The sequence below is a fragment of the Phyllostomus discolor genome, chromosome 9 (assembly GCF_004126475.2).
Source record: "Phyllostomus discolor isolate MPI-MPIP mPhyDis1 chromosome 9, mPhyDis1.pri.v3, whole genome shotgun sequence".
In the NCBI taxonomy this organism is placed as follows: domain Eukaryota; kingdom Metazoa; phylum Chordata; class Mammalia; order Chiroptera; family Phyllostomidae; genus Phyllostomus; species Phyllostomus discolor.
In genome coordinates, this window is record NC_040911.2 from 79,309,231 (window position 1) to 79,328,278 (window position 19,048).

Here is a 19,048-nt window from a genome sequence, read left to right on the forward strand (position 1 = left end):
TTTGATGTTCAATGTTGTTGGTTTCTTTAAACACGGAACCTCCTTCTTTCCTAAACTAAATCAGTTGAATCCACCACATACATAGTGGACTTCAAATTTCAGCAACATGCCCTCTGATCTAATACAAATCCCAATGGTACCATAAATACATATGAATGCTAGATAAAATAAAAATAAAAGAGTTGTAAATAAAGTTGATCTTGAAGTGAGATTGAAAAACCCCAACGTGCGGGAAAATAAGAAGGGAACCTAGTTCTACAAATGAAGCCTCAGCTGCACGGAGGGAGTTGGGCCACGGACATAGGTTCTCGTGGCTTGGGGTTGCGATTTTTATCCCTGTTCAGAGATCAAAGATGAAGGTTTAAGGTGGGGTGTGCTTAGTGTAAGGCAGTGAGCTGGGGCTGAAGGCCCTGCCTGAAGGTGGAAACTCACAAAAGTTGCCTTCTCTGTTTAAAGGGAGTAGAAAAACTACCCATCAACCAGAGGAATCAGTAAGGAAGTTCACATTAGCCTGGGGTTCTGTGTGGGGAAACAAAAAGTCTCTCTGGAGAACTCAGAGCTAAAGTCTTTGCCTCACACAGATGTAGATCTAAATTTAAATATTATATGATTTTTAAAAATCCTGAAAAAATAAAACAGAAACTGGATTAGGACCACAGAATCTATGAAGCCCTAGCAAATGTAACTTTAAAAATCCGTGGAGGGGAGTATCCACAATCTGGCATGCACAAGCCTTCTACAGAAAACAACAACTCCCTTTAAAAAAAAAAAAAGCTGTGTCCAATAAAAATTACTAACCATCTGAATTAATGAACCACCGTAAAGGAAAAACAGACCCAACGAAAGGATTAGTGGTTCTAAAAATTTAGGTAATGTCACCATTTAAAGAAACTATAAAATGAGTATGTTTAAAATCATTAAGTAGATTAAATGTTAAGTATTATAATGAAAGAGAACAGGCAATATTGAAAAGGAACCAAATAAAAGTTCTGGAAATAAAAAAACATAGTCACAGAGATTTAAAATTGAATAGCTACATTAACATCAAGTTTAAAAACAGCTGAAGAGAGAACTCAGGCAGTAGAAATGGGAAGTGTGATGTAAACAGAATGAGAAGGTTCAACTGCAAGTCCCAGGAGAAAATGTCAGAGAGAAGCAGGCATTTAAAAGAGAACACTTGAGAATTTTATATAATTATTATAGACAAAAATCCTTACATTCAAAAATTACAGTTCCTCTTTTTGTCTTTTTTTATGTACACCTTGATACAGCCAACCACTGATAAGAGAAATTCTTTAAAATCAGAAACAAAAGACAAATTTTCTACAAAGAAAAACAGTTGGGTGGACAGCAGACTTGGTGGTGGGGGGGAGTATCTTGAAAGTGCTATGAGAAGATAACAGTCAATCTAGAAGTTTCTGCCCAACCAGTTCTTCAAGATTCTACTTTTTGCAAACACCCTAAATATAAAACGGACAAGATACAATCCCACTAGTAAGTTACATATTTAATTTAAAAAAAAAAACAATGATTTATGCCCAACTGGAAGGTGTGACCACCATTGGAGAGACTGCTTTGGAATACATGAAATGGCCCCACAGCAGGATTATAGAGAAGGCCACACATAAAATTCACTCATTGTGTCATTGGTCAAGCTCCTGTAGACAAGTGGGAAAGTGACCATAGCTAAGAAATTCCATTCAGACCTACACATTGGGCTGCAGGAGATTATCCGTGAGATTCCTATTTTAAGTACAAGACTCTTATAATCTTTATAATCAATTCATGGCTACCTGGAGCGTGACCATAAAAATCTTTAATTCCCACATCAGGTCTCAGTGGTTATCAGATGGGAAAGTAACTGAGGTCAAGTTACACACTTTTTGTTTTTTTGAAAAATGTTTTCCAAATCTGTGACCTTTGTGATGACCACTGGCCATGAGCAGTAAGCGTCCAGATGCTTTCAAGATAATGAACACGCTCAATCTTAAAGAGCACATTTTGAAAACAGTTATTTGGAAATGTTTTCACTGTCACCCTGTCACCAATAATGACATTGACTATGAAAACAATATTACCTGGACACCTTTAAAATTTGCAGACAGAATTCTTCTGTGTTAAATGTCATCCAAATTAAGAGTTATAGTATGTATTAAATACACTTATTGAAAACATTCTGACTACTATGCATAAGTGATTAACATTAGAGAAGATGGAAATCAGTGGCTTTGTTTCAACAGAAACCTTCAGGGGTAGGTAGGTGTCATTAAAATATGAATGATGGGCCCTGGGTGGTATGGCTCAGTGGACTGAGCATGAGCCTGTAAACAAAAGGGTCGCTGGTTCGATTCCTAGTCAGGGCACATGCCTGGGTTGGAGACCAGGTCCCCAGTAGGGGGTGCACGAGAGACAAGCACACATTGATGTTTCCCTGTTTTTCTCCCTTCCCCTCTCTCTAAAAATAAATAAATAAAATCTTTTTTAAAAAAATATGAATGATGGGATTTAGCACAGTCGCAGTGTACTTCCCCAACTGAGATTTATGTACCTAAATAATAACCTTCCTTCTTAAAACTAACTGAACTTCTTATATCTATTCATTTTTAATTTATATGTTTGTGTAGGTTTTATAATGTATGTAATTTATTATGGTATGTTATAGATACAGGGGCGGGCAAAAGTAGGTTTACAGTTGTGAGAACATGAAACAGTTTATTGTATTATGATTTATTAATATAGACATTTATTTGTATTACAACTGTAAGCCTACATTTGCCCACCTCTGTATACAAAATATCACAAGTAAACAATTGTAAATACATTAAGGCAGCGATTTTCAACCAGTGTTCCAGAAGAATTTTTAAAACATGCAATACCTGACTATTTAGTCAAGGGCACTGATTTCTATTCCCTTAGGTTGCCAAATAAAAAAATAATATCAGCCAACACAGCAATAGCCATCCAATGTGAATGAGCCAAAACTATACCTATTCTTTTGTCAGATCAGAAAACACACACACACATATATGTAAATGTATATGTATGTGTGTGTGTATGTATATATATATGTTTTTTTTAGTGTGCTGCAGAATTTTGGTAATTAGTTTATTCGTGCCATGAGATGAAAAGGTTGAATGAAAATCACTATGTTAAGGGATAGGTACTTGACATATTTTAATGATGAGTGCACCCAGTTTTTGGTTTGTTCTTTTTTAAGATTTTATTTATTTATTTTTAGAGAATAGAAGGGAAGGAGAAAGAGATGGAGAGAAACATCAACATGTGGTTGCTTCTCGCATGCCCACCAATGGAGGAACTGGCCTGCAACCCAGGCATGTGCCCTGACTTGGAGTCAAACCAGTGACCTTTTGGTTCACAGGCCAGCACTCGATCCACTGAGCCACACCAGCCAGGGCGGAGTGTGCCCAGTTTTAGTTTGGAGATTACCAATCCCAAATTAGTGTTTCTCAAACTCTGGGGAATCACCTTAGGAAAGCTTATTCAAAATGCAGAGTCAGGGCCCTAACCTGGACCTACAAATCTGCATCTTGGGGATTGGAGCCTCTGACAAGCTTCCTTCTAATTCTGACGAGCAACAGGGTTTAAGAACCATTCTACAAAATAAAGTCCAGCTCCTTAGCAGGACATTCAAAGTCCCAGCCTGGCCTCAGCCTACCTTGCTGTTCTTGTCTGCATTATCCCCCACACATGGAAAGGCTGTAGCCACAGAGACTACCGTCTCTCATTTCCATTGCTCAGTGCAATGCCCAGCGTGAGGTTGGTGTTTAAGAAATGTTCAACCCAACTCACCAACAAGGTGCCTGGCTCTCACTCACCCCCGCATTTTGAATGTGCAGCTGCCAGCTTCTGAAATTTCTTTTCCCTCTTCCTCCAATCAAATTCTTATTCATCCTTCATTCTATGGTTAAATGCTGGGTCCCTCTATAACTCTCCATACCCTCATTACATGACTTATCATATTTTATTGTATTTATTTGTTTTGTGCATTACCCTCATGAAACCAAGAGACTGTCTCATTCTTATGTACATCATTCCACACCCAACCACCTTCTCTACTCCTCCTTCCCCTACCCAGCCTGCCCCAGCCTCTGGAATTTGCAATGGAGCAGCAACTGTTAGCTTTGGGGATATGTGGAAACAGCCTAGAAGATGAACCAAACTGCAGGAGGTAGTAGAGAAAATTTGAGATCTACTGATATTTTCACAGTCCAATTAAAATAGAGAAGCACACCCTGGCTGGTGTGACTCAGTGGATTGAGCCCTGGCCTTCAAACCAAAGGTCGCCGGTTCGATTCCCAGTCAGAACACATGTCTGGGTTGCTGGCCAGGTCCCCAGTAGGGGGCATGTGAAAGGCAACCACAGAGTGATGTTTGTCTCTATCCCTTCCCCTCTCCATCCTGGAGAAGCAGGATGTCATTCTTCATTCTGCATAGAAATATTTAGATGCCTGGAACTAAACTGAGACCTTACTACTTTTGCTTATAGGCTGAGTCTTTAGATTTTATTCTGAAAAGACTGTTAATGTTGGGGAATCTGATTCTTAGACAATAATCTTTTAAATATATTCTTTAGAATTACATTAGCTACAACTCTCAACATTTTAATGCAGTGATTTCCTAAATCCTAGAAATGTTCATTTATATGATATCTTTCAATTTTGTTTTATAATTTTTAGGTAACATGCTCCTGTTACACAATGTCTTTTAGTGAACATCTTCTCCCTTATCTTTGTGTTAAGGATACATTTTTTTAACAAAGGAAAGATAAGTACTAATGTGTTAAAAGACTTGCCCAAACTTATACATGAGTGGTATTAACACCAAGCTTCCTCTCTATCTCCCGTTCTTGAATGTAGAAATCTAGTCCTCTGCCATGAGATCCCCTGATTCACCCCCAAGGCCAGAGTTGTTCCACTGAATCACATACAATTCATAGTATCTTTTCTATGCCCATCTGTTCCCCCTTTTCACACCCTACGTCTCACACTTTCTATTTCAGTGACTCAGCTGAGTCCTGCCGTGGGCACTATCACCCTTGTATGGCCCAGAGAACAAGGTTTTTTGGTCCCAAATGATATCGCTGTTAGAGATCTTCCCCAAAAATATTTTTAATAATAATAGAGCCTATATATATTAGCTTTAGGTTTTTGTGCTTTCCATGGCTCACTGGGAATTCTCTGCTGGTCTCTCACAAGGGTCAAGAGAAACCACAGAAAAGGTTGCTCACTTTTATGTCTGATAACTTGGAGGTTGTGCTGTCCACATGGACAGCTTTTTCAGATCTAAAGAGCAGGTGGAAATTTCAGATGTCATGGATTTGTGGATGTTTCTTACATGTAATAATAATTATTATTGCTATTACTAATATTAATAATTATTAATTGACTATTTAGCACTTCCATTGTCCCAGGTGCTGTGATAAGCACCTTTCAGAGATTACCTCTCTCCCTCCTCACAAAAGCCCAGTGAGTGAGAGGCTATTACTCTTCCCTTCGCACAGAGACAGTGCACGTGGCCCCGGCAGATGAAGGGCCTTTTCCAGGGTCACACGTGTAGACGGTAGCAGAGCCTGAGTGTAGCCCCAGGTGGTCTTCCTCTTGAGCTTTTGCATTAACTTCTACATCTCATGGCAAAACCCCACTTCTAGTTTCTGGAAGTGAGTTGGCAATTTGAAAATTGTTTTTAAAAATAAAGCATGTGCTGTTTGAAAGAGTGTTTTGATCTGCTTGAAGTTTGTGATGTTTCTTCCCTACATTTCTGGATGGTTGTTTAAATGCTTCCCATATTTCATTTGCAGGCCCAAGAAGCTATTATTAAAAACTATAAAACAATACTGGTTCGTCTTTAAAGACACGTCCATAGCCTACTTTAAAAACAAGGAACTTGAACAAGGAGAACCAATAGAAAAATTAAATCTTAGAGGTAAGAGGGTTCTACATCTTGCTGTGGCTTGTCACGAGCCAGCAAGCAAATGAAAGCCAAGATCGCTGTCACTGAAGCAAGCTTGCCGTCCAGTGTGGCCCCGTGCTCACAATGGCGGCCGGCCTGCAGCTCCCGTTCCCCTGGCACACGGGCCTGGGGCATAGTTTAGTAAACATGGTTATTTGTATTGTGCTGTTTCTTCTTTCCCAGGGTGTCCAAGTCTATGAAGTGGGGGTGAATTGGCATCATAAGTATAATACATTGTAGGATCCTGAAAGGCTTTCTGAATTCCAGGACAGTTATGTTTCATTTAGTGTCGCTTTAATGCCTATTCTAATTTCTGAAAGTGACTGTGAGTGTACTGCTTATTCTATTAGTTGAAATATTTTATAACCAGTTATACTCAATTCCCTTATCATTGTGGCAGAGAATTTTCTCTGCTGTAATTTATTTTTTAAAGTTCATATTCATAAGCATTCCTATAGGTTAGGGTAGCCAAATCAAACTTTAAAATGAATTCAATTGATGATATATTTAAGAAAATCATAAAAGAAAATATTTTCCTCTATCCATGTTAATTGTTTGTAAGTCTTAGTTATCCTTTAATTAATGTTATCACTTGCTCCTCCATTTTTCAGAAGAGAACTAAATCTGAGGGGCTTATGTTCAAAGTCTTTATTTTGGATGCACACCTGGTAATTATATAACACCTTCTTCAGAACTCAATTGTGACCCTGCCTTTTATTATTCAGGCTGTGAAGTTGTGCCAGATGTGAATGTAGCAGGAAGAAAATTTGGAATCAAGCTACTAATCCCTGTTGCTGATGGTATGAATGAAGTGTATCTGAGATGTGACCACGTGAGTAAACCATACAAATGTTCACTCACCTCACCTTTACTAAACCTAAGGACAAACCACCTGAGGTGTTTTCTCAAATGAGAACAGTGTTGTATCAGTCAGCTGTTGCATTGTAACAACCACAAAATCACAATGATATGTAAACACGTATAACAATGACCCATGAACACTCATTTCTGGAATATCTGCAAGTAGGCTGGGTGGGTGATTCAAGCTGGCATCAACTTGGCAGATCTGCTTCGAGCCATAGGTCTGGCTAAGCCTAGCTCTTCACAGCAGGTCGGGCTCATTGTATTCACTCTGGGTGCCTGGGGAGGCCCTTCTCACAGCGACAGCAGGAATGCAAGAAGACAACTGAAAACATGTGACACCTCCTAACACTTAGGCTTGCAATTGGTACACTGTCATTTCCACTCATATTCCATTGGCCAAAGCAAGCCTCATGGCTGGGCCAAAAAATCAAGAGGTGGGAATTATACTCTGGCTCTGGTGGGAGGAGCTATAAAGTTACATGGCAGGGGGTGTGGAGACTTAGGCCAGTAATTCAGTGTACCACACCTACCATCGCTGTGAAGAATTATACTCCTCAGCTGCATCCCTTCGGCTCTGAGACCATTCCTGTTTGCTCCCTAAAGTTAAAAAAAACAACAACAACAACAAAAAAACACGGACATTAAAGGTAGAAGGCACCACTCTCTGGTTCAGATCTTATCAATGGCTCTGATTCCTACTCTGGGATTAGTCTTGATAGGCCAGAGCACAAATAACATGGGAACTGACAGAGATCAGATATGATCTGAAAATGGAAATATGTATCAAGGAAGGCTGCCTGGTATTTGAGGTTTTCAGCTGTCTATGATCCATGGCACATGTCTTTAAATTCATGGAATTTATCAAGACTGACATTGCTATTCTCTAGCCCTCTATCATCTAGAAACTCAACACAGGAATCAAAAGTCATTGTTGAGGGTTAAATTAGATGATGAATAGGAACTCAGAACATACGCCACTTTAATCTTACCGTGCTTGGAAGGTGACAACTTTGTATTATGAAGATGAAAGCCCAAATCCTACTGTTCCCAAAAGGATGGCTTTGCACTTGAACTTGCTTCTCAGTCCTCCTGTGTTTGCTGCAGGAGAATCAATATGCCCAGTGGATGGCTGCCTGCATCTTGGCATCGAAGGGTAAAACCATGGCAGATAGCTCCTACCAGCCAGAGGTCCTCAACATCCTTTCTTTCCTGAGGATGAAAAACCGGAACTCGACATCTCCAGTGGCTTCCAGTCTTGAAAACATGGACATGAACCCGGAATGTTTTGTGTCACCTCGGTGTGCAAAGAAACACAAGTCTAAGCAGGTACTGCTAATCTTGTTGGGGTGATTGCAGCGGATTCTGTGTTTTCTTTTTTTTTTTAAGTCACTGGTTTTTTTTAAGATTTTATTTATTTATTTCTTAGAGAGGGAAGAGAGAAAGAAACAGAGAGAGAGAAACATCAATGTGCGATTGCTGGGAGCTGTGGCCTGCAACCCAGGCATGTGCCCTGACTGGGAATCAAACCTGCGACACTTGGTTCGCAGCCCGCGCTCAATCCACTGAGCTACGCCAGCCAGGGCTCTGATTCTGTGTTTTCTGAAATAAAACGAAGCATTAAAATAAATGAAGAATGAAAATCAGTTGATGGGCAAACTTGACTATAGACTGAAAATTAGAGGATATTAGGAAATTATTGTTAATTATATTAGAGGTAACAGTACTGCTAACTGAACATAGCAGTATGTCCTGTTGTAATTTAATTAAAAATAAAGTGATTTAATCCCTACTGCCGGGGTCCAGTCTCGGCGGGTCTCAGGGTCCCCGAAGGAGGAACGGCTCAGGCAAAACGAGGCAGACACCAGATATGATGCCGGAGGACAGCCAGGCTCTCTAGACCTGACTGACTCACCGAGAAAAATCAATCTTTGTTTTTATAGGGGAGGTTATACAACATTCAATGCATAGTGTGATTATTAAAACAAAAACGGCTACCACAGAAATAATTTTTAAAAACACAGAAGGTTTTACAAATCAATCATGTTAAACAAAGAAATAACCGAAAAGTACAGGAAGTCCCATAGATTAACCATATTAAACAAAGGTTATTTTGACCAAGAGGGTCATTAATCAGATAGCCAATGAAGCTATACAAGCACAAACTTTCAAATGCTGATTATAATTAAATATCTAGTAAGTTTCTATAGATTGGTCTAAATCAGAGGGGTACAAGGGGGTGATTTAAAAATTAGTTATTGTTTATAGAAATTAGATTATCTGAATTAGATAAATGATTTTTTGCCTAGGTCTATTAACTACATATCTAGGGGGACTATGTTATGTTTCCATGTACTGAGATTATTATATTTTAATTAAAACTCCTTTGTTTTCTATCTACCTGGTCCCATCAATAACTGCTCCTGTCCAGGGCATGGGAAAGGCAGTGGTTCTAATAAATCTTCAGCTTTTGAATGGTGACTCCCTAGACATTCCTAGCAATGGCCTCCTCCAGCGTTCTGGCAGCTAGTCTGTCCATAGTTTAAATCTATCCTCAACTTTCCAGGTGGTGGGAGTGGACAGCATTAGAGTTATTAGGGGCTTCTAGTTAGTGGTCAGCAAGTCATTTCACGCAGAATCAGAGGCATCGTGCAAGGTTTTTTGTTATAAAGCACAGGTGTCCAAAAATCTCACCACCTGATGCTAATAGGGACAGGCATACGGGAAGAGATAGACAGGAGACCCGGCCACAGCTGCTTCTGCTGTGCAGACGCGTCTCACCCGACCCGACTGTGTCAAAGGTCAGCTGTTGGACGGCTCCCAACACCCTACAAATTAAAATTTCAGATTATGCTTCCATAAGCGTGGGTTAAACATTAAACAGATAAACTGATTCAGGTAGACCCATTGCCCATGGACACACCACTGCCCCAGAAAGAGGGACCCAAAACTCCATCTGCATGACCTCAGAAGCTTTCATGTTGGTCGATCTTGTTTCTGGTTCTCCCTGGTGATGAGAGAGGGGGGGGGGGAGTGTGTGTGTGTGTGTGTGTGTGTGTGTGTGTGTGTGTTGGGGTGAGGGAGGGGCGAGGGGAGGGACATGAATGAGAATGAGCTGTCCAGGTAGAGCTGCCATTGGGCCTTGCATTCATTTTCCTCTGCAGCTCCAATGGGATGATTATGGAGCTGTCAGTGCATGCCAGGAGGGTTTGATGTCTCTTGTTTCTGTTCAGCTGGCAGCCCGAATTATGGAGGCCCACCAGAACGTAGCCCAGATGTCCCTGGTTGAAGCCAAGCTGCGATTCATTCAGGCGTGGCAGTCTCTACCTGAATTCGGCCTTACCTATTACCTTGTCAGGTAATTACAATGTTCACTTGCCTCTCTCACTTTCCCTTCACTTTTAAGTGGCTTTCTCAGAACCCAGTTTATTCTCACTTGGTCTAGAAGATAGAACTCTTTTTATTTTTGAATACTGCCCTTTCACAAATGGCCCAAAACTTTTGTCTGCTCATAAAGATTTTCCATACCACGGTCCAAAGTGACGATACCCATGAATCCTAGCTGAAGGTGGGAAAGGAGGTGTGGTCCTTTTGGGATTGCAACATTTGCAAAACCAGGGAGAGAAATAGCCTGATGATTTGATGAAATCTGACCTCCTTTCATGTCAAATTGCCCCCTCCCCTCAACTAGAATATAAGCTCCGTGAAGTCAAGAATTTTCTGTCCATAGTAATCAGTGTCCAGAAGGGTGCCTGGCATACACAGTTGGTGCTTATTTTGAATTAATTAATTTGACCCTCCCCTCTTATTTTGCTGTCCCTTAATGTCAATTTCACTTAAAGAATATCTTCAAAACAGCCTTAATTCTCACCACTCTTCATGTCCTCTGTATCACAATAAAAGTGCCCTTCTATAGAAAGTTAATACCTCATTGTCCACTCTTTGTAAATGACTTAGAAATGTTGGTATGATTTATCTTTAAGAAGTTGTATGTGAGTAAACACATTACAGGAAGCAGATGCTTCTTTTAATTAATTTTTTTGTTTCAGATTTAAAGGAAGCAAGAAAGATGACATTCTGGGAGTTTCGTATAATAGGTTGATTAGAATCGATGCAACCACTGGGATTCCAATCACCACGTGGAGATTCACCAATATGAAACAGTGGAATGTGAACTGGGAAATCCGCCAGGTAAAGTGAAAGTTCAGCCTATATTTGGTGGTGAGCCTGTGCATGCCCTCAAAATTGCAGATTATTCTGATTTAAAAAGCCATTTTTATATTTAGAATTCAGAAGCCACAAGCTTGTGGCACTTGTTTGCTAAAATCATCACAGACGATTCTGGGCGGTTTCCTAACAGGTACAGACCAAAAGTGGTGTCAGTTAACCCCACTGATTGGCCTCGTCTCCATACAGATGCCAAAATTGCTGAGCAGTTTGATTAATTTCCTTCAACTCAGCATAGGATTATATAAGATTTAGGCTGATAATTACTTGGCAGAAATTGCATGAGATGCAGCTGTCACCTGGAATAAATCCAAAGAAAGGCCTCTTCTGACTGGCTGCCAAAAGGTCTGCCTGGTTGGGACCCAGATGTTCCTCTGCCCACCCGGAAAGCACTCCGGGGCCCCAAAAGGGAAAAAGTTCTGGAGAAGCAAGCGAGGCGCACAGGGGTGGCAAAGGAAAGCTTTGCCTCTTGAACCTGGGAATCCTTGAACTCTCAGTGCCCGGGCATCAGCACCCAGGGAGCTTAGTTCAGGCCCAGGCTACGTCATGGGAAATTCTAGGTGAAGTCAGAGCACCTTAGTATCCTGCTAAGGTATAGAATCTCTCTTCCCCCCTTGCCTCAGTTTTCCAGCAGAAAACCACCAACAGCGAGGCACAGTTAAGAGACTCACATTCTTTTAAAGGACTCTGTCAGTAGATTTCTGTCAACAGAGCTGATGACCATCTGGGTGCTCATTTGTGGAATGAAGGTCTGAGACTAGATGACTTCCAAGGGAGTGGTTCTAAAGTCGTTATGCATAAGGATCGCTGGGGGAGTTTTAAATTACTGCTACTCAGGCCACTCCCGAGACCAATTAAAGTGGAATGTCTGGGGACAGTGGCTGGTTCCTCAGGTGATCTGAGTGCAGTGGGCAGCCAGGGTTGAGAGCGCTTAATGTCTCTGTTTCTGCTTAGAGTTTATGACTTCCAGCTGGGAGGGCCTGAGAGCCAGCGGCTAGAGGAAATTTCAGGCAGGTCTCTTATACTCCATTAAAAAGTCTGTAAAGTACCTACTCTTTGACAACAGGGAGTGCTTAGAAAGTTCTACTTCTTCACAACAGACGGGCAGAAAGTCTGTGTGTGTTGGGAGCTTTCCCAGGTTCGCAGCCAAGTTGATGCCACATGAGGGCACGGAGAGCAAAGACATGTTTTCTATAAGCAGTTAGTGGATATAGCGGTTTTTTGTGGGTTTTGGAGGGAAATCCATCTGTCAGCCACCTCAGCAGTCCTCAGCTGTGGGGCCACCTCCAGCAAAGCAACTTCCTTCTCATCTTTCCTGGTCAGAGGTTCACCTGTGTCTTCCCTTCCAGGTGGCGATCGAGTTTGACCAGAACGTCTCCATTGCATTCACCTGCCTGAGTGCAGATTGCAAGGTTGTGCACGAATACATCGGTGGCTACATTTTCTTGTCCACCCGCTCCAAGGACCAGAATGAAACACTCGATGAGGACCTGTTCCACAAGCTGACAGGCGGTCAGGAATGAAGCGAAGTAGGCCTCCTGGGCCTGCACACAGGGGGCGAGCCAAGGGTGGCCCTCCCGGGACAGTGGGACCCATGGCTCACACAGGGTGTAGATTCCAGACTGACAGACAACATATATTCACCACCAGTCACCCAGAGCCTTGTGTTGTGTCAAACACATTGCCTGGCTCACCCCTTCGGTTACTTTGCCTTGTGCTACCTGCAGTGGAAGGAGCCTCAGTTGCCTTTTCCGTAAACTGGGAGGGCAGGAGAAAGGATAGTACTCTGAGGTTACTCTAAGGCCCAGCATGTGCCTTCAGTTCTGTGACTTACAGAATCTGCAAGCATATGGCTAGAAGTTGCTCCTGTGCTTATCTGCTCCATTGCCCAGTCATCATAGAAAACAGAAACTTTAAAAGCACATGTGGCAAGCACAAATCTTATTCCTCGAACTCAGGTATGAAAAGAAATAGGTCATTCCTTAACAGAACTGCTTTTGGCTCCCATGTTGTGAACATGGCAGAGGGAATCCACACATTTCCCCTGAAGGTCAAGGTCTGGCATTGGGGTGAGGAGAGGTGGGATTTCCTGATGCCAGTTCGTGACAAGGGATCAGAGCAATGGCCCTCAATGTCATCAGTCCATAGTGACTTCTACCAAGGGAACCACTGGCTCAGTCTGGTTTGGACACTGGTCCTCTCAGGTTACTGCTGCCCCCCACAAGTCCCTCTGCATTCTGGGGATCTCTTAACCACCTTCATGTCCTTCTTGATGGCATGGGTGACACAGGCACAGGGAACCTGTCCCTCATCTCAGCCCCATGTCTCCACTGCTTCTACCCAGAGCCAGGGCTCAAGAAGAAAGGCCCAGTTCTCTCTGTTCATAAAACCACCTATCCTCATCCATGCTTCCATGCCTCTGATGAAGTCCCATCCCACTGGTCAGGAGGAGCAGGGTGGGACACAGGCCGGGCCCACTCCCAAAGCCCACCTTGTTAAAGGGCTGATGGCTTTCTGTCTACATGGCCTTTGGCTGGTGTGGGGCAGGCAGCCTTGCTCTTATCACTGCTCAGTGTTTTCCTGGATTTGGTGTCTGTTTAGGTGACTTCTGGCCTTCCCCATTACAGGCCTTGGCTTCCATAAGTTGAAAGCTGACCATACACTTCTTTTCTCTCTGCCTCTTCTCTAAGACATGAGCATGGGCCAATGAACAGCTGCCTCAGATGTCATATTCTGTTTTGGTTTGTCAGCACTGGGAGGAGTAGGGCTTTGAGGAAGTAAAAAGCAATACCAACAGTAGTGGGAAATATCAGACAGTATTTTATTACTTTGTTATAATGTTCTTTTATTACACAAAGGACTTGGGTTGCCAGGGTAATGCAGAGGTTGCATTTCCATTTTGAAGTTCTCCAAGATGCAAACTTCAAGGGGCCTGTCCAGAGCTCAGATACCAGGAAATATCAGCTAGCTGTTGCTTTATTTCCCAAAAAGAGCCCTTTGAGAAGAGAGATCTCCAGAATCCCTGGAGCCACAATGAGGCAGCCTTGCATAGGGACCCCGGAACCCTGAGTCAGAAACTGTCCCTGGAAATCTCTCTTTCGGCCTCTCCTTAGAGGTCAGTGTTAACGAACACTCCCCTGGCTGCAGCTGAACTTCTGAGGTCTACCTTCAAAGCTCAGAGGTGGCTTAGGCACTTGGAAAATCTGATCCATGTCAAAGAATTTCTTTCAAAATGTTTTATATAGAAACTAGTGATGGGCATAGTGTGTTAAACTTGGTGTTGGTCATTTCTCTAGAGTCCTGGGCTCTATTATCTTAGAACCTACTCAGGTCTGTAAGGTTATGTTGGGCCCTACATTAAAATAATGCTCCCTGTTGTGACATTTCACCTGTCTGCTGTCAAGTACAGCTCTGTGTAACTTACCAGAGCCGACCTTCAGTGCAACCCTCTTCCTTGGCATTTCAGGGTTGTCTGACATTTCTATGAAAACGCTCAAAGGAGCCGACCGGGTTTAACCAAACTTTCGGGAACATTTCTCCTGTGTCCACACGATCACATCCCAGAGGAATAAACAAGTGTGAAACAGAAATCTTAAATGCTGCTGCTATTCCAAAGGGCAACACAAGGACATTTTTTTACTTAGAGTGCAAAAGGTCATCGGACTAATGATGAAGTTTTAAATTCAAGTGCCTTTTAGTCCCATTTGCTTTCTTATCTACACTAGGTAGGGAAATCTGCCTTTTTTGTTATTTTTATATGACTTCTAAATTAAATGGTTTATATGGACTTAAATACGTCCAGTGTGTTCTCTCCAGGCTGCTGTCTCTCACAAGGTGAGCATTTTTCTCTGTCATGGAAAAGGATGCAACTTGCAGGTTTAATGTGTGATTTTCCTCACAATTCTGAGATTTGCGCTTGTTCTCCCCACTGAGACTGACTTCGAACCTGTTGGTTTCAGCTCCTTTCTCATTGACCTCCACTAGATTTCCTGACGTGTCGTGAGCTCTTCTGTTCCAGGTCTCCCTTTTGGAAAAAGTACCAGAGAGCAAGGAAACGTCAGGAGGCAGAGGAGCATCAGAGGGTCTCTGATTTAATGGCCAAACATCAAGGGCATTTCTCCAATTTGTTAATAGATGGTCCGTATGGACAGTGATGTACCCCTTAATGCAATTCTCACACCAACCCATAGAGGGCAGGACGAGTTTGCCTTTTCATTTAACAAAGGAGAAAACAGGTGGCTCAGCCAGGTGTGGGGGCGGGGGGATGTTGGTGGACTGGGGGAAATAGGCGATGGGATTGAGAAGCACAAATTGGCAGTTACAAAATAGTCACAAAGGTAAAGTGCAAGATAAGGAATATAGTCAATACTGTTGTAATAACTGTATGATGTTTGGGAGGTACTAGACTGGGTGGTGGGGGTACGTCATAAGTTATGTAAATGTCCAACCACTGTGCTGTACACCTGAAACTAATATAAAATTGAATGTCAACTGTAATTGAAAAACAAAATTAGAAAAGAAGAAAAGGGTAACTTTGCCCCAGGTAACACCACCAGTAAGCAGTGGAACCAGGTTCAAAACCAGGTTTGTCTTAATGCCAAAGACCACAAAGCTTAAACCTGCAAATCCCACCCTTCCATTTCCATCGCTGCTCAGTGTTGAAATTCCTGTGCCCATCCCCAGCCCTAGCGCAGGCTTCCCCTGAGTTCCCTGTGTCCCTCACACTGGTAGGAGAGGGTGAGGGGTGCTGGGGAGTGCCTGCCACAACGTTAGCTGTGGGCGGTGCAAGTGGATCAGAAAGTTCTGAGAGCCAGAGAAATGAGTTGCCTGGAGAGTGTTTTATTTATGAGTCTGGGAAAGTTGTTTTTAGTTCCAGGCCAAAAAATAAGCAAATGAGCCCTGGCCAGTGCAGCTCAGTTGATTGGAGCGTCATTCCATAAACCAAACCGAAAGGTCACAGGTTCAATTCCCAGTCAGGCACATACCTAGGTTGCAGGTTCAAGTGCAACTGAGGCATGTACCAGAGACATCCAATTGATGGTTCTCTCTCTCTCTCACTCTCTGTAAGATCAATAAACATATCCTCAGGTGAGGATTTTTTTAAAGTAAGCAAATGAATCATTTGAAAAGTCATTTTTGATTTGTAGGTACTTAGAAGCCAAAACATCTTACAATATTTACTTTCTAAAATCACTAAAAACTTCTTTTAATTATCACTTATTTTTCACTTCAGTACATTTAACATCTCACTTATTTTCACTATTTTCCCACACAAATGTTATTTTCCTGCCTCCTACCCTCCCTCCTCTTCTACCCCAGAATCTCTGGGGAAGGGTGATGGCTGGGAGGGAGCATTTTTATTCCGATATTTTGCCCCTTTTTTCCCCTTATTCTCCCTACCTCCAGGGACCTTTGGGTCCTGGAAACCATGGATGGAAAGATTAAAGGTGACTCAGCACCTGGCCCTTTCTGATGTTAACGTTTCCCCAGCCCCTCAGCACCTGGTACCTCCAGAGCTGTGCAGAAACACTGAGCAAGAACATCACTGGAGAACAAAACATCAGCCTGCTCCGTGCTCTGCCCTCACAAGTGCCTGTGCTGGCCTGGACTCCCGCTGTCGCAGGTTCTCTGACTTCTTTAGAGCAGAGCCCTTCTTGCCAAATAAAAGATAGGACTCTAGTAAGCCACCCTTGAGCCCGGAGACCCATGGAAGCCACTTTGGGTAACACCAGATCACGTGGTTCAGAAAAAGCCTGCCCACATTTGCCCACACATCCCAGGGTACATCAAGACTCAGTGACCTCCGAAGAGCCCCTATGAATTAAAACACATAAACAGGATGGCAATTAGGTTTCTCTCTAGATGCACCAGTGCTCCCACTTAAAAGCTGTGGAAAAGATTCTTTTGACTAAATAGATTTACTTTCTTCCTCTGACTCACTGTGTGATCTTGAAGTCCCGTAATTCCCCTAAGTGCCTCAGTTTCTTCAGCTGTTACAGAGGAAAACTCCCATAGCTACTTCCCCTCAGGGGACCTCCAAATAATGAATGTTGTCTGCAAACTTAGCAGGATATTATTTCTGTTCTTCTGTGTAGCACAGGAGCTCCAAGTCAGGGGGCTGCGTAAGTGCTCCTGATATTCTGAAAACCACCAGAGGACCAGCAGGTGTGGACAGGCCATGTATCGCACATTACAGGGGAGCGCACTAATAGCGGCAGATCGGTGCGGATTGGTGGGAAAGCAACCGTGCCTCCTCCAGCCTTGGTGCTGCTCATGGTGTTAGGGAGGCAACAGTGGCAGCAGGGAGGGAGCCACCATGGTGTGTGAAAGTGCTATAGGTTTGTGATAAACACAGGGGCTTTGAGACACAGGGGCTTTGAGAGACTGTTTTTCTGATTCCTTATGGCTGATGGCCAGGCGGCCATCTGTTCTCCGAGGTGGAGGGGCTGTGTCTTGAGCTACCCCACAGTCTGCCAGTGGAAGTTGAGAGGTGAGGCCATTGGCTGCTCCTTGAGATCCCTGGGACACAAAAGTGAGCCCTGAGGGGGAGGCAGAACCATCTGAGAAGTGCCCAGAGCCCCAGGCCTGTGTTGTCTGATTCAGAGGTCTTAGTGGCTCCAAAGAGGGCCCATGACAGAAAGGCAAGTGAGGTTACAAAAAATATTTTTTTTTAGAAATTAGATATATTTAAGAAAAGAGTAGGAGGTTGCACAGGACCTAGGCCCAGGGCTCAACACATAGGCACAAGTGTTGGTGATGGGGTGGCAGGTTTAGGCCTAGTACCTGGTTTGGGCTGGTAAAGAAAAGCCCACTTGTGCCCGCTATGGTGGTCAGGAGAGAGCAAGGTCACTCCTGCTGGCAACACTACAGAAGGCCAGGGAGCCAGTGCTGTAATGGTGGGTTCTCCAGGAACTGGACAGGGCTGCAGATGGAGGTGCTTACAAAGGAGCCCTGGATCTCTGTGCTACCACCTAAAATGTTCCCAAAGAGCCGGGCCAGCCCAAATGACCCAGAGTCATCTTAATAAATGTAGTGGGACCAGTGTTTCTTTTTGGGTGTTACGAAGCCCACATACCCAACTTCAAAATGGAAGGTACCCTTGTTGCTATGGAGAGTTGGATACTGAAATTAAACCCACAGAGAGGGCAGCTTGAGGCCTTGCTCTTCAGAGTGTGGTCCTTGGACCAGCAGCACTTGTCAGCAAGGCAAAACCTCACAGGACCAGGACCAGGACCAGGGTGAATCAAGCAAGGCACCAGGGCACAACATTTAAGGACCCTTCAGGAACATAAGGACCATGCAGTGCCAGGCTAGGCTCCTCTTTGCCCCACCCTGGTACACACTGAAGTTTGAGAAGCCCTGGTCTAAGACACGTAGCACGCAGCTGGCAGGAAGGAATTGTCAAGTAAGAGTGTCAATGCCAGAAACTCTGCAAGCCGGTGTGCTGAGTTAACCAATGTCCCCCACAACCTCATGTCTACCCAGAACCTGTGAATAATAACTTGTTTGGAAATAAGGCCTTCAGAGAGGTAATCAAGTTAAGATGAGACCATACTAAATTGGGGTGAGTCCTCAATCCAGTATGACTGGTGTCCTTATAAGAAGAGGGGAAGAGACACAGAGAGACAGGGAGAGAGAAGGCCATGTGACATTGGAGGCAGAGATTACAGTGATGCAGCTGCAAGCCAAGGAATGCTGGCAGCCACCAGAAACTAGAAAGGGGCCAGGAGGGCTTCTTCCCGAGTGCCTTCAGAGAGAGCATGGTCCTGCCTACACTTGACTTCTAGATTCCAGAACTGTGAAAAATTCATTTCTGTTTGAAGCCACCAGGCTTGTGGTAATTTGTTAGGGCAGTTCTAGGAAAATAATGCAGCCAGAGTTTTTACGTCTTTAAAAATGGAGACCCTGCCTTCCCCACCATGTCACTGGGCTATTGAAAGAATATGTGAGAGAATAATAAAAGATATTTTAAAAACTATAAAGTGCAATA

The 19,048-nt window shown here is 43.2% G+C and overlaps 1 protein-coding gene across 3 annotated transcripts in view; it reads left to right on the plus strand.

Annotated features, from left to right (window-relative positions):
• The window catches only part of FERMT1 (fermitin family member 1), a 39,390-nt gene extending 24,539 nt beyond the window's left edge, over positions 1-14,851 (plus strand). For all 3 annotated transcript variants that reach the window (XM_028524124.2, XM_036009573.1, XM_036009574.1), the window contains 6 exons: positions 5,819-5,943; positions 6,696-6,802; positions 7,939-8,160; positions 10,065-10,189; positions 10,881-11,022; positions 12,408-14,851. In XM_028524124.2, coding sequence (XP_028379925.1) covers positions 5,819-5,943; positions 6,696-6,802; positions 7,939-8,160; positions 10,065-10,189; positions 10,881-11,022; positions 12,408-12,581 — 895 coding nt within the window. In that variant the 3' untranslated portion in view covers positions 12,582-14,851. The remainder of the gene's footprint in view (positions 1-5,818; positions 5,944-6,695; positions 6,803-7,938; positions 8,161-10,064; positions 10,190-10,880; positions 11,023-12,407) is intronic.
• The last annotated feature ends 4,197 nt before the right edge of the window (positions 14,852-19,048 follow it).